Genomic DNA, 16,358 nt, shown 5'->3' on the forward strand with positions numbered 1-16,358 from the left:
CACATCTTGGCTGCGTAACTGTGTTGTTCTATGGGGATTGTTAATTCAAAATTGCTCTGGTGTCCTACAAGCACAAAGAATTTAGCTAATTCCCATTATTAGGTGTAAACATTACATATAAGCAAAAAAAATTAGGTTTGAACAAAATTAACCAAATTAATTCATAAAGATCATACATAATGGTTTTAAAGCCTTAATGTACGATCTTTTTAAATTTTTAGATTTTTCTTCTTTTCTTCCAAAATGATAATACGCAATCATTATGAAAGTTCCCAATACATTGGACGCGAAAAACATTGGGAATTTGCAAAGAAACAACATCATAAACTTCACCTCTATCACTCGAATATCTCACACTATTTGGATCAGGATTGGATGTGTAGGAAACTACGATTTGCAATCTTTCTGACATAATTATTATCATAATCTAAAAATTATGATAATATGTCGGACCAACAGAAAATCCTCCCGTTTTACTACAAATAGGGCGAATTTGACAGTTTGCTCATAGATTTAAGTTGGAACATGTGTACGTATTACAAATATGCCAAAAAATCGGTTTTGAAAAAAATAAAGGTATATTCTGAAACTTACTTCAAATTTATCATTACTTCCCTTAAAGGGTCATATGTTTGCTGTTTCATGACTTTTCTTCGGCAATGCTGCTGATTTCTCACATATGAATCATCATTTTGGATTCAGTTTTTCTAAATAGAAACAAACTGTTCATTTTTGTGTGTGTTTTTTAATATGGAAAAAAAATGAATTTCCCTAGAGTGGGTACATTTCTTTGCTTATTTTTAGAAAACGGAAAACAACACAGAATTTAACATTTACAAAATGGAGAACTTTGGTGTCTAGATTTGCTTTGACTTTTTCAAGACAAAACTATTAGTTCGCATATAGACTGCCCCTTAATACACTATTCCCAGTAGATTTGTCCTGGAGAAGTCACAGCTAATCCTGATGAAAGCCTGACAGTTTATACTTGTCTGACTGTGAACCCGTTGAAACCTTCAATTTGTATTTTCAACTTGAGTTTATCGAGGGATTTAGTTACTACTACCAATCGTTAAGAATTTTAAATTTCTGATCTTGTTTGGTAATTTATCGCACAATCGTTAAGAATTTTAAATATATGATCTTGTTTGGTAATTTATCGCACGATTCATGCTGAACATTGTTGACAAGCTGACTTGACTAAATGGGCTGTTCAATTGAATTTCATACACCCCTTGGAAAACATAACCTTAATCTTCCACACAGGTGGTGCAGATTTCAAATGGAGTCCCCCATTCAGGTAACCCCACTTGAAATTCACACTCCCTGTGTGTTAGATTAAGATCAGTTCTTCCATGGGGCATATGAATTTCAATTGGAATATCCCATTTTGATTGTGTTGACGTCACCGATAGATACCCAGATAGTAGTCAAAAATAAATTTTACCAGGCATGCTACTAAAAGCTGAGATAACACACTTAAGCTGTACTAATTTGCTAATATTTTGTAATCAAGAAACCCGAATAAATGATTGAATTTTCAAGTAAGTTGAGTTGGTATATAGCATTGACGTAATCAGGATATGACCGGCATGATGTAAAGTGGGTCACATTGAATGGTTATTTAACTGAGATAATTGGCATTAATTCAGCATTAAAACTGTTACAATGGTATCAAATTGGCAATTACACTGGAAATACTCATGAAATATTGAAACCAATAACAGACAGTGGAGAGAAGGCTAGCAATAATCTGGTCATCAAAATACAAGTGACATTTACTATAGTGTATTTTGGGAGTAAACTTGTGCATTATAGGTAAATTTATGATATCATCATAAAAAAACTGTGTCATGTCAGGTATTGAGAGTCAAATTATTAGTAATTTGTGTATGGTCTGGGGGAATCGCCATAACATTAATGACATCCTCATCCCCCATTTTTCTTCATCATAACTGAGATTTTGAAATCGGAATAAAGCTCATATTTTTCTCATTACCGCAGTAAATTTAATGACTGAGATATGTTTTATTCAAATGGTGTGAATCAAAATGTGGTGAATTATGGTAACCATTTTGAAACATATTCTTAATGGTATGTAAGATAGAAAATAGAATACCAAAATATTAGCCCACACCCCTTTAACTACCAATTTTATATTTTTACCTGATTTGTCAAACTGATTACCAAATACCATAATCATTACATTTGCAAGGTAATAAACATTGAGTTTTCTTGTCAACATTTCTCTTTTGCTTTTTGGGAAAAGGTACTGTCTACTGAAGATATCAATAGTTATGTATTATTATCTACTGAAGAGGGCAATATGTGTTCCTATCTGCTTGGTCCAAATAGGTGCTATATAGACCACTTGACATCACTGTTTATCAACAAAGGCGAGGGACTCGTCTATCGATATGCTTCAACGAGCCGCTACACTGTTCAATGGCTTTCTTGTACTATATGAAATGTGGCGAGGCGATTTAAAATGCATGTGCCCTTAGCAAACTACGATGCGTCGCACACTGCAGGGCAAAGAACAATGGAAATTGCCATAATGCGCGCGCATACTGTCGGGCAATGACGTCACATACCAAGTGGTCTATACTGAAGATAGCAATGTGTGTTCTTATCTACATATTGCAAATAGGGGCTATCTACTGAAGATAGCAATGTGTGTTAGTATCTACATGTGGCAAATAGGTGCTATCTACTGAAGATAGCAATGTGTGTTATTATCTACATATTGCAAATAGGTGCTATCTACTGAAAATAGTAATGTGTGTTACTATCTACATGTGGCAAATAGGTGCTATCTACTGAAGATAGCAATGTGTGTTATTATATACATGTTGCAAATAGGTGTTATCAACTGAAGATAGCAATGTGTGTTACTATCTACATGTTGCAAATAGGTGCTATCTACTGAAGATAGCAATGTGTGTTTTAATCTACTGAAGATATCAATAGTTATGTATTATTATCTACTGAAGAGGGCAATATGTGTTCCTATCTGCTTGGTCCAAATAGGTGCTATATAGACCACTTGACATCACTGTTTATCAACAAAGGCGAGGGACTCGTCTATCGATATGCTTCAACGAGCCGCTACACTGTTCAATGGCTTTCTTGTACTATATGAAATGTGGCGGGCGATTTAAAATGCATGTGCCCTTAGCAAACTACGATCGTCGCACACTGCAGGGCAAAGAACAATGGAAATTGCCATAATGCGCGCGCATACTGCCGGGCAATGACGTCACATACCAAGTGGTCTATACTGAAGATAGCAATGTGTGTTCTTATCTACATATTGCAAATAGGGGCTATCTACTGAAGATAGCAATGTGTGTTAGTATCTACATGTGGCAAATAGGTGCTATCTACTGAAGATAGCAATGTGTGTTATTATCTACATATTGCAAATAGGTGCTATCTACTGAAAATAGTAATGTGTGTTACTATCTACATGTGGCAAATAGGTGCTATCTACTGAAGATAGCAATGTGTGTTATTATATACATGTTGCAAATAGGTGTTATCAACTGAAGATAGCAATGTGTGTTACTATCTACATGTTGCAAATAGGTGCTATCTACTGAAGATAGCAATGTGTGTTTTAATCTACATATTGCAAATAGGTGCTATCTACTGAAAATAGTAATGTGTGTTATTATCTATATACATGTGGCAAATAGGTGCTATCTACTGAAGATAGCAATGTGTGTTATTATCTACATGTTGCAAATAGGTGTTATCTACTGAAGATAGCATTGTGTGTTACTATCTACATGTTGCAAATAGGTGCTATCTACTGAAGATAGCAATGTGTGTTATTATCTACATGTTGCAAATAGGAGCTATCTACTGAAGATAGCAATGTGTGTTATTATCTACATGTTGCAAATAGGTGCTATCTACTGAAGATAGCAATGTGTGTTATTATCTACATGTTGCAAATAGGTGCTATCTACTGAAGATAGCAACGTGTATTATTATCTACATGTTGCAAATAGGTGTTATCTACTTAAAATAGCAATGTGTGTTATTATCTACATGTTGCAAATAGGTGTTATCTACTTAAGATAGCAATGTGTGTTACTATCTACATGTGTTTGTGTGTTTGTGCTATCTAATGAAGATAGCAATGCGTGTTATTATCTACATGTTGCAAATAGGTGCTATCTACTGACGATAACAATGTGTGTTATTATCTGCTTGCTCCAAATATATGCTAATCTATTAAAGATTGATTTTTCTTGTCAACATTTCTCATTTGCTTTTTGGGACAAGGTGTATTATTATCTACTGAAGATAGCAATGTGTGTTCTTATCTTCTTGGTCCAATCTACTGAAGATAGCATGCATCATGCATATTATTATCTGCATGTTGCAAATAGGTGCTATCTACTGAAGATAGCAATGTGTGTTATATATCTGCTTGCTCCAAATAGTTGCTGTCAACTGAATTTATCAATGTGTGTTGTTATTATGTTTTCAACTGCATCTGCATTAATAAGTACAATAATTTAATTTGAATCCTTCACAATTAGTGAAAAGGCAAAAGAAAGTAAAAGTGAAAAAGACACAATTTTTTGTGACAATTAATTTCCTCATTTTGAACGGCAGCTTTACTAGGCATCATGTGGGCATTTACTAGAATTGGTCATGAAATATTAATTACTATTCACTAAGGTCAGTCAGCCAAGCATCCAATTACGATAGGCAAATGGATACCAAGTAATGGTCAATCTATGAGTCTTCTATTGATTAAGAGATGTGGTTTTAATTGTTTTACTTACTGGAAATTGACCTGTTATTAAATATATCATGAAAGAGAGAGCATTTCTTTAGACCTTTTATATTTTTCTTTTCTTACAGCAGTGATATATTTCTTAATAGTAATTTATATTCAATTTCACCTTATTTTAGCTTGACAACAGTGTAATACAGACAGGGTTCAGCGACCTGATTAAATCCAGGATGAAATTATGAAACTCATTTTAAACAATCAACCCAAATTTAATAGCTTTTAATAGGGATAACCATCAAAATTTCATGTTGCCCCTATTGCTACAAAAGATCGTTTTCTGGATAGAACTCATCAATAGAAGTATTTTGGTGGTTAAATGGTCAAAATCGGTCAAAACTTTTCAATTATGAATTTTCAAAGTTTCCCATTCTGACCGGTCATTGGAGCGAAATGAAATGACAAGGTCCAAAAATAGCAATTGGGAGCAAAATTGGCATAAGCATATATTTACCTTTATATATTTCTTTATTTTAACATATATGCAAACATGAAACAACATATTGTGAAAGTATCAAAGGGGTTTCTTATGAAATGGCACTTTACTAGTCAATGGCATAAATTATTTTTTCAAACCGAGGCATTGAAATCATGCATTTAGAGAACATTTGGCAAAAATCATCCAAGATGGCCGATATGGCACAAAATCAAAATTGCACTAAGTACAGGTGAACTTTTTTTTTCACAACCAAAAATGTCAATGTTATTCGGTTTAATATGACCAATTAGTAGGTATATGCAAAGAAAATCTTAAGTGTCATTGAAGGTCATTGACTCATTCACAACAATAGAGGTTATCCACTTCACTCATCATGCTCATGTGTGACTTCTAACAAAAGGTGCTGGTTCCCGTAGTATTCCTTATTCAATACAATTCAATGCATGACCTCGAAGTTAGCTGCATGACTTTCATGGGCTATTTTGAAACAGTTATGGTTGCACATTCAGGTACTTCTTTTGAAAGTTCTAAACAAGGTATAGCCAGCAGCAAGTTGTAGATGGTATAGGCCTAAATATAAGAAAACATTTAGGGTTGAAATCAGGTGAACAATACATCGAATGAGCACGAAACTTCACATTTATGTTCAGAAAGGTGTCTTCTTAGCATGATTCGAAAGGAGTATGGAAATTCCAAAGGGAAGCTGGTGATTTAATTTGTAACTAGAGATCTACTTGTTCAATTTTTAACCTTTTTACAGAGGGTATGATAGAGGTATTACTGGCAACTCTGCCAAATTACAGCTCAGTAGGCCACGTTGTTCACCTGATCTTATTGACATGAATATTTTGTGCCATTCTTGAGCAGTGCTGAACTCAGCCACTGGCAATTAAAGCGCACTGTGGCGATGGACCAATTTTGACTCGCACTTACAGGAAAAATGAAATAAGTTATGTTGCTGTAATTTGCAAGATAGTTACAAAACATAATTGGCATTAACATCCCCAATTTTTACAGAAAAATTATGAAAAATAAAAGAATGAGCTCAATTTAGAAATGTCTGTGCAAGCAGTGCACAGTTGAGCTCCCTGCATGTCTATGGGAGTGTTCTAATCAAGTTGATGGTTCATTGGTCATCCCTACTTTTAATGCATGTATTTAAACAAGCAATAATGATTTAATGACATGCTTTTATTCTTCTTGTTTCTTGCAGACATGTATGGCAATGAAGATGGTTCAGTACCAGCCACATTTCAAATAATCTACATGATTGGTTGGAAACCAGACCCATCACAGGTAGGCGACAACAGCTTTCCTCTCCTTGCCCTTCCCTCCCCTCCCTGTCCTCCCCCTGATCCCCTCTCTGCTCTCAATCTCCCACATCTATTTTTTTTGCCCTCCTTTCTCATCTCCCTTCCTTTCTCATCTCATTTCACCTGACATCCCCTTTCCCAATTTCACCCTTTCCTCTTTCTCACTCTTTTCTGCTCCTCCATCTTTTATCCACTTTGTCCATTTCCTTTTCCTTCCCTTTCCTTCTTGATTTTCTTCTAAGTTTCTTTTCCTTTCCTTTGTTTTCATTTCCTTATCCTTTCTTCATTTCTCTTTCCATGCATTTTCCTTCCTGCCCTATTGCTTTCCCTTTCCATTTCCTCTCCTTTTCTTCATCTAACTTTCCACCCTTTTAGTTCACTATCCTTATCCTTCTCCCCCTACTCCCCCATGCTTCTTTACTCCCTTTCTTGTCTTTCACTACACCATGTTTCCTATCCTTTTCGTACATTCCCTCACAACTCATCACTGTTTATCATTTCACCTTCACTGTCTCCTCTTTCTTCATATTTTTAACACAAATAAATATGTTCAAATTGAACCCAAATCACATGAGCAGCCATCTCTATATAAACTGCCTGCCTGTCTGTATTTGTCAATATCTTATTGATCATGTCTGATAATGTCACTGACTATTTATGGTCATCATGTTGCCAGTTATCAGGCTGCAAATAAATGATTTCAAAGTCAGTGATGCTTATAAACAATGCATCCAAGTTCAATGTTATTTTACCATTCCATTCCATATCTGGGTAAGTATACAGGGTTGCCACAAGAGGCCATTCCTCACACAATTGGGTGACTTTCAAATGGCATGTCACCCTAGGGATGTATAAAGTGTTGCTCCTAGGAAATGACAATCAAAATTGTGGAAATGATGCATGTGGGAGAAAAAAAGAATTGGGAGAAAAATGAAATAGAAAAACATTGATCCTAAGGAAGAAATCGTTTTCTACATCCCTGTGCCACCCCTCGGTCAAAAGACTCTTTTTCTTAAAAACTGTCATTTGTTGCAAGTGGCAAAGAATGCCAGTTTTATACCCTTGTCATATTCACCAGATTTTTGTAGTCTCAAAATGCTTTCTTAAAGAATGTTAATATATGATAACTTATAAAAGGGGTTCGAAGGGTTTCCAATGGCAGGGTGGAGGCAACACATATGACACCCCAACCAAATAACCCAGATGGAGTTAGGGTTATTGAACACATAATAGTGAAATGTATTATAATTTAGCTTTGACTCGGTAAATGTGTGTGGTCCTGAGACTAGCCAGGAATAAACTGAGACATGTGAAACAATTTTGAAATGGAATCACAAGTAGTCTGACTTTCAAAAAACAGGGTTTCATTCCATAAATGGTAGGAATCCCTGGCTGACCGGGCTGGCTGAGTGGCAGTTTTTTCAATCAAATGATCTTTCAACCAATGGGGTGGTTTCTGGTTTCCAAACTTGGAATACAAAATATTTTGGTGATATGCATCAATGTAAGGTAGAAAACAGCATATGAAAACATTGGACCATCTGCCTTTAAACGCAGCCCAACATTAGGATTGTGGGAACTTTTTTCCCTTTGACGTTAAATTGAGCTACACTTAGGGCCTTTATGTGGCCTGCCTGATCTTTGGGCTGGATATGTGGCAACCCTGTCAATATGTCACTATTGCCTAGTCTCTTCCTTTCCATTGGGGATGCTGGGTGTAATTCTCATGGTGTAATCATTTGTGAGTTTTTCAATATCATTAATGTACTGATGGGTTTTCACAGAGTGATTGAAATATTAGTGTGAACTGTCACTGCACTATTCTATAGAGATGGAAAGATGCATTTTAAAATCCATGATATCAGATTCTCAGGTGTCTATTTAAAAAGCAATTCAAATGCAATCACATATCCTGGATGTTCTTCTATTATAGAACACTATTTTGTCAGTGTGGTTATTTAAAGGGGCATTCAGAGATCTATCCAACCTAAATGACACTATTCCCCATATTCATCATTTTTGTTGCACTTTTAGAATAATTATATCCTAATGTAGTAATTAACCACTGAAATGAATGAGCTAGACACTGTGTATTCTTATCATAGCAAGAAATCCTAAGTCTTACACCAAAGTGTAACAAAAGGGGTAGACGCTACCCCCTTCCAGGTTTTTTCCCCTCACCATCAAATGCAAGAACAAACCACCAAATGGCTGTATGTAACTGTCTGCCTAACCTTTGTCATGTGATTTTTACTTTACCACCTTACCCAGGGGTAGGTTAGGCTGTCCAATCTCGAGGGGGGGTTGAGGCCAAAGTACTTTTTTTTCAAACATTTTTGTAAGATATTTTCAAATTATAAGCAAGAAACATCTTATAGATGTTATAATATTGGCTTCTAATCATTTCCAGTAATAAATGCTGCAAACCAGTGTAAAGAAAAGAGGACCCCATTCTTATCCATTGGTACTAAAATATCAGACATTTTATAGTGAAAATCCAGAGAGGGGATTACAGCTACCCTGCCCCACCCTCCTTCATTAGAAGTGTTACAAAAATGCCTCAGGCAAGAGTTACGCCTGCCCATAAGGAACTCTATGCAAATCCAATAGGAGATTCAATCTCAAAGATGGGCGTAGCATTTCAGTTCTCTTAATATTTTGTTGTTATTTATGAAAAGAAAATTGTTTTAGGGTGTTTTCCTAATTTAGGCCAAAAAAAAAAGGTTTGTCTCAAAGCTCACGAGAAATTTATAAACAAATGCGAAATGCGATTTTTAAAATTTTTTATGTCCGACTTTTTTCATGGTATTTTGTGAAAAAGTCTGATTTTCGCCGATTTTTTCTTAAAAAAAACTTTTTTTTTTAAATAAAAAAAATGTCCGCATTTGTTTTTTGTCAAATCGTGGGATTTTACAAATGCTTGTAGCAAGCTTTGAGACCGAACCTTTTTTTTTTGCCTTATCAACCATTTTAAGCACCTTAAAACCTTGTGTGAAATCAAATCCTCCTCTGTATCCCAGTTTCAAAACTTCTTGTGAAATCAAAGCCTGCCAAATCCAACATGGTGTTACTCTCAACATGAGACGAGACAAGACATGTAAAATAACAATCAAATGTATGTCAGTATATAATGGGTACTTGTCATAGGATTTCATGTTTTATGGATGTATGATGAAAAAAGATAATGAAGGCATAATTTACATATCTAATGTTTAACCATCTATATTTAAACTAATTTTGTCAAAATGGAGATATCATATCATACTACACTACTCAAAAAAGTATTGTAGCACTTGAAAAAGTTTGGCTTAAAAAACCAAGAGTATTGAGCAAATCAATAAACTCACTGAATGCAACATTTTATACTGCAAATTTTTACACCTCGTTTGTTGCTGTGCGATCGTTATTCAAAATTTGCAGTATGAAGTGCTGCATTCAGTGAGTTAATTCATTTGCTCAATACTCTGATGGTCTTTAAATCATGGCCATTTTTTTTCAAGTCTAACAATACTTTTTTGAGCAGTGTATTGCTCATGTATTTTGTTTGAACACGAGGACTCCTTCACAGTTTACATTAGTCATTATTCATGACTATGAATAATGTATACTCATACATACTCTACTTTATTTATAGCCATAAAATAAGGTAATTTGATAAAAACATGGAAATATTATATTTTGGTTGTTTAAAGAAAAGTGGATGTGATCTTCATTTTGTCAGCATGACCAAACAAAAAGATCAGGACTGAGCAACAGGACAAATTTATTTAAACTTTTTCATTTGAATATACCCAAGTACAGTGCATGTTTGACCCCCATGGGAACTACTGCCTTGCTTACAGTATCCCTGATTAGTTTGTATGGCTAGCAAAATAGCCAATCAGAATTGTGTATTAATTCAGGTTTTGAAAGGGAGGTGCTGGTCTTGACTCCCCCGCCTGCTAAAAATGTTCAGCTCACTTCACTTGTGCTAATCAGGCCAGACTAAACTTGTAAATTGTTGACACCAAAGTTTTTTGGCCAGGATACTCAAGAATCTAAAAAGTATAAAAAGACTTGGGTATATAATGGCTCCCATTGTTAGTGAGAAATGGGTCCTACTTCCTGACTGTCACCATCACATCCCTACTCGAACCAAACTTCAGAACACCCTGTACAAAGGTACTTCAATTATTGGACTCTTATTCAATTCTTGTACACAAAAAAGGTTTCCAATGTAATAAATGTCTGCCTTGCCTGTATGTGTCTCTGAGGGAGACCTATCTGTCTTTCACATGTTCTGTCAATGCATACTAGGCAATTCTGTTAGGCTATAATATTCCTATGACTTGGAGTTTTCAATAACTGTCTGATGGGTTACATTGATAGCATCTAGCAATATCTGTAGGCTCATAGTCATGAGAATTAACACACAGCAACACTCCTGTTATCACTCAGGCACTCCATGTGTATCGTTGCACCACTCTGTGGTACCTTGGAGTACCAATAACTACTTGACAATTGAAAGTGACATTGTTTGCAATAACTGTCTGGTGTGTTACAATGATAGCATCTGGCAGCAAGACTCCTGTTACCACTCTGTGGTACCTCAGAGTATCAATAACTAACTCACAAATGAAAGTGACAGTATTTTCAATAAATGTCTGATGTGTTACAATGATAGCATCTAGCAATATCTGTAGGCTCTACGGTCATGAGAATTAACACACAGCAACACTCTTATATGGGTGCCCAATATCTCCATGTACTCTTTGCACTGCTTGTTTGGTACATTGTGTTTTGGCATTTTTAATAAACCAATGATGTATGACAACAGTGCTGTCTCTAAGCGATTTTAATCGTTTAGAGACAGCACTGTTGTCATACATCATCTTAAAAGATGTGACAGTGTATCATGATTCAGATAACAGCATATTATCCTTAAATTTACAACATCAATCTTTGCTTTGAAATTGAAATTAAAAAAAGTTGTTGCATGCAAGTACTTATCATTTGGAGACCGCATCAATTGATTTGCATAAGCTTTACCTGGTCATGGGAATTAGCACATAGTAAAACCCCTCCTTTATGGTTACGTAGTAACCGAGGTACTCTATATACTCGTAACACTAATCTTTAATACACAAATCCTTATTTTGAAAAGAATACACCAGATCAGGAGTTTTCAATCATATTTGCTTGCGGGCCCACAGAGGGCCAACGTCATATCAAAGATTGCTGTTCGAGGGCCAAATAATATTAAATAAATTTTGTTATGTTTACTGAACATTTTAGAGCTGTTCAAAGGCCAACCACAGTTGGAGTCGATTATATTTGATTAATGTATGAGAAAAGGGCAAAATTATTGCTGCATTTTCTTTAAAATGCATATAATTTTGCAGAAATTCTACAATTGGGATCATGCATTTTTTCAATGTGATGATGGAATATGGCTGTGTTAACAAGGTGCACATAAATGGTACATTTTGCAAATTATGATATTGCTACATAGTGCAGAGCAATGTTGCTCAAAATCTATACCAAGTTGTGAGAATGAGATATTGTTTTTGCTGTTGGCGTTATGTGTGTGTTATATAGCAATACAAGTAATGTTAAAGCTCTGTATCCAACAGATTTCCACTGCTTATTTACAACTCAAGTTCAATACTCATGTTGCTCCAAATGCTAGACTTTAATTTGAATTCAATATTGATTTCTTTCAATGAATTCTCTGTTTGAAAAGATTTGAAAAGATCCTTAGGAATTTGTACTAGAAAATATGGAGGTACAAAAGTGAAAAACAAATGATCTTATGGATTTATATAAAAGATCATTAGCATTTCTCTGTATAATAGTGGGTTGAACAATACACCCCTCAACTACTAACCCTTTCCCCACATAGTCCACCTCATATAATGTGAATCTTGCAGGCACTGGGCCTGATTCAGGGTAACGGACAACTTACCCCCCCACCCTATCCGACTAGTTCCTATATTGCTGTGACACATTTCTGCAGCCATTGGGCCTTTTTGGGGTTTTTTAGTTTGTTTTCTGATTTCTGTTGTAATCATTTCCAATGTTTGATTGACTAGTCAATGGGAAAAACTGTACCATTTGTGTATGGAGGTGAAAAACAGATCAGCCAAGGCTGTTTTATTTCTGTTTGTTGGGGACAATTTTGTTTTTTTTGATTGGTTAAATATGGTGCAATTAAATACAGAAATTGAAATCAATATGAGATGTGCAAGCAGCACATTGGAGATTCCATTGTGAGGGCAAACTTGGTGCCTATTGTGATTACAACTATAAAATCCCATTTCTTAAAAGATGCCACCCTTCAAGTTGCTATAAACAAATTAACTTACTATTAGGCGTACAGTTACACAGTACTGATTTACACTAATTTTATTTTTGTTTTGTGTGTTTGTTTGTTTGTTTATTTATTACAGCCAAAGCCTAAAGCCAGAGGGTCAGCTACAGTATCAATGAAGGATATAGCAGATATGGCCAAGGTCACACCAAAGGAATGAATGTTGATATCAGCACCAGCATTTAAATTAGGATGTTACAGTATGACATGTCCCCACTCTCCACTGCAAAGGAAGCCATGGATTTATAGTCCAGGAACAATGCCAAATATGGAATAAAAGACCTTTGATCTTTGCTGTACAGCATCATGTTATGATCTAATGAGAACATAAAGATATCACATTTCTATCAGAACTGCAATCTCCAATATAATTCAAGTCCACTTAGATTACTAGAGTTTGTTCTTCTCTTGGATTTGAATAAAGCTTTATAATATTAACCATGTCCATTTGAAATTAAACCAACTGGAAAGTTATCTCCCACAGTGAATGATAGGGTGCGATGTACTGGATACATATGTAGCCATTAACTGACTGACCATGTGGATTTCCTGGTGCAGCCGGACTGGCCACATGGGGATAAAATGACATCAATAAGTGCAGCTATTGTCACAGGGGGGTATTATTTAATTATTATGCAATACTCATGTTCTATATTTGGCACTTTAATGAACTGAAGCAATATATAACGTGTGTGCAACGCAAGACTAATTGGTCGTTACAACCAAACTTGAGCCCTAAATACAATATGGGATCTTTCTTTCAATGCATATAAAAATGTTATGGCAACTGTGACTTGCATTTCCTCAGCACAAGCCCAATTGTTACCATAAGGTTCAAGAGTTTTGGCATTTGGGTTTTATGGAAATTACAGGACCAGGAGCCAGGCAGTATCAAGTAGATGCTTGGTGTGAAGGCCAATCATGATAAATCAATGCTAGATCCTCACATAGTAAAGGTCACATTAAGGAACATTTTACGCTGCAATGTTTTGCATGCTGCCACAAAGCAAAGAGAGTTTGTACCCCATGTCTTTTACATTACATTTAAAGTAGAAAACCTCAGCAGGAAAAAGCTTTTTTTTTAATCTTTAGAAGCGGCTCCTGATTGAGCCTGATTTGCCAACATATAGAACCTGGCTCAATTTTTTTCTTCAGATTTATGGAATTTGGTCTGCTATCACTCACTGAATGAAAAGCCTGATTGATAGTCAACTACTTATTAGATATCTTTCAGTGAATGTGACAAAACCTAGGTAATGCTAATGTAGGTAATTTGGTAATACATAATTAATTTGTTTTTACAAACGTAACTTTTTTTCCACATAATGTAAGTAAGACAACATTTTTTCTGAAAGCTTGTTTAAACCATTACTTCAACACGTATAAACTTGATTTTGGATCTAGCATATAACATGATATGGTATATCAAGTGTATGGATGTAGAACAGGTACTTAGTTCACCTTCATAAGGTGTCTATTTGAAGAGCGCTCCTTAATGGCGATATTTGATATGTTACTGGGGCAAGTAAGTATGTTAAAGACTATTTACATAGGCATACGATATGTGAGAAAAATGGAGGCTGCTCTTGTTTCAAAAATTGAATGTAAATTGAATGTATATGTGACACACCAAGCCACTGTTAGGTAAACAGGATGTGCTGCAGCCATTTTACTTTTTAATTCCTCTTTCTATTTCAATTTATATGTAACTGTGGTATGCATCTAAAAGAACTGTGGATTATATATAGTAGATAAATAAGTCAAATTTGGCCATGAATGCATCCTTGATACACATCATGCCACATGAATTCATTGTAGTGTTGCCCTAAAATAAGCCAAATGCCATCATGAGGTTGACAGTTGGCAATTTCACAACTTTGTATAGTGTTGAATAGGAGTTTAAAGACAATTCTTTCTATAAAACTTGTTCATCTTTAGTGGAAAAAGCTGGGCATTAGGCCTACCATCATGCAAAAAGTATAAATTCTAGAAAAAAGAGGGCGTCACTATGGAGCAAATCACATATGTGACACGATCTGCTCCATGGGGGCCAAAGGAGGAATTTTTGAGAATTGAGTTACTATAATTATTACATTGTAGTAACATTAGGCTATCATATACTGAAAACACCAAAGGTCTAGTGTACTTGCTTCTAAAGTTATGAGGTTTTGTGATGTGTATTTTCTTAGGTATTTTATTGTGTTTTACTCCTTATTTTTGCATTTATCTCAATCTCAAATTTTCCGCCTTTGGCCCCATGGACCAAATCGTGTCACATTATGGCTTATCATGCAGCAGGGGCAGATCCAGGTGGAAGAAGTGGGTCCCTTCTCTCTACAAAAAGGGGGGGGGCGGGAAGAGAGTACATAGCAAACCTGTTCAGACGAATTTGACCCCTATTTGTAAAATTGTCCAACTCTGAGGGCAGGGCGTCGCTGACCAATATGATTCGGGGGTTGGGGGTTGGGGGTGTACAGTATGGTTTGCCGACGGAAATTTTTGTAATTTGTTGACCCAATTTTTTTTTTGCCAGGACGGCGCTCAGAAATCTTAAAAGTGGGGGGGGGGTAGGAGTCACAATTTTTCAAAATATTTTTTTTAACTAGTTACTACTATTCCATTCACAGTAGGTCTATTACGTTACAACAACACAATTTCGTAACACATTAATCTGTTATATCGCTCTCACAAGTTGCTGACAATCACACATACCTTTGACTACATTTGCCGACAGTCACATGGTTTTGCCGACAGCAATCAAATTTTGCCGATAAAATTGTGTATTGGGGGGGTGTCACACCCCCCATACCCCCTCTAGCGACAGCCCTGTCTGAGGGAGAACCCTCTCTCAGGTTCCAATTTCAGGTCAAACATTTTTTGGACCGGGCCCACCCCTTTTAAAAACCTGGATCCATGCCTGGCATGCATAACGTGACAAGCTTGATAGCTATCATTAAACTTTGTGATTGTTTATATAGTACTCTCTTAGCCAAACTACGTCAAATAACTGTTGAAATGTTGATTCATCTTTCAAATTTGAAACATCTGGCAAAATGAATACATCCATCTATGACTCGTGTAAACATGGTGACTTGTTTATTTTCAAACCAAACTAAGGTTTACGTGCAAAACTTGTAAATCATGAAAGCTAACATTAATGTGATCATTAAGTTTTCATACGGTAATTACGTGTTCATTTAACCAAAATATGCTCAATTCCCATCTAGTTATTACTATAATATAGAGCGCTGTGGTGGATTATGTCATAATTATGACATTAATTCAAAATTGCTCTGTTGTCCTACAAACCCAAAAAATTTTTTTTTGGCTGATTCCAATTAGGTGTAGTGTAAACATTATAAATATGCAAAAAAAATCATGTTGAAAAAAAATTAAACCAAATTAATGTGTTTGTATGGTATTTATGTGGGACCTGAGACCACATCA

At 35.5% G+C, this 16,358-nt stretch overlaps 1 protein-coding gene across 1 annotated transcript in view; it reads left to right on the plus strand.

Moving 5' to 3' along the window:
- The window catches only part of LOC140152528 (arginine-hydroxylase NDUFAF5, mitochondrial-like), a 421,297-nt gene extending 405,962 nt beyond the window's left edge, over positions 1 to 15,335 (plus strand). Inside the window, exons 11-12 of the mRNA XM_072174884.1 lie at positions 6,463 to 6,545; positions 12,991 to 15,335. Coding sequence (XP_072030985.1) covers positions 6,463 to 6,545; positions 12,991 to 13,071 — 164 coding nt within the window. The 3' untranslated portion in view covers positions 13,072 to 15,335. The remainder of the gene's footprint in view (positions 1 to 6,462; positions 6,546 to 12,990) is intronic.
- Positions 15,336 to 16,358: the final 1,023 nt, after the last annotated feature.

This window comes from Amphiura filiformis, chromosome 5, assembly GCF_039555335.1.
Source record: "Amphiura filiformis chromosome 5, Afil_fr2py, whole genome shotgun sequence".
NCBI classification, from domain to species: Eukaryota; Metazoa; Echinodermata; class Ophiuroidea; order Amphilepidida; family Amphiuridae; genus Amphiura; species Amphiura filiformis.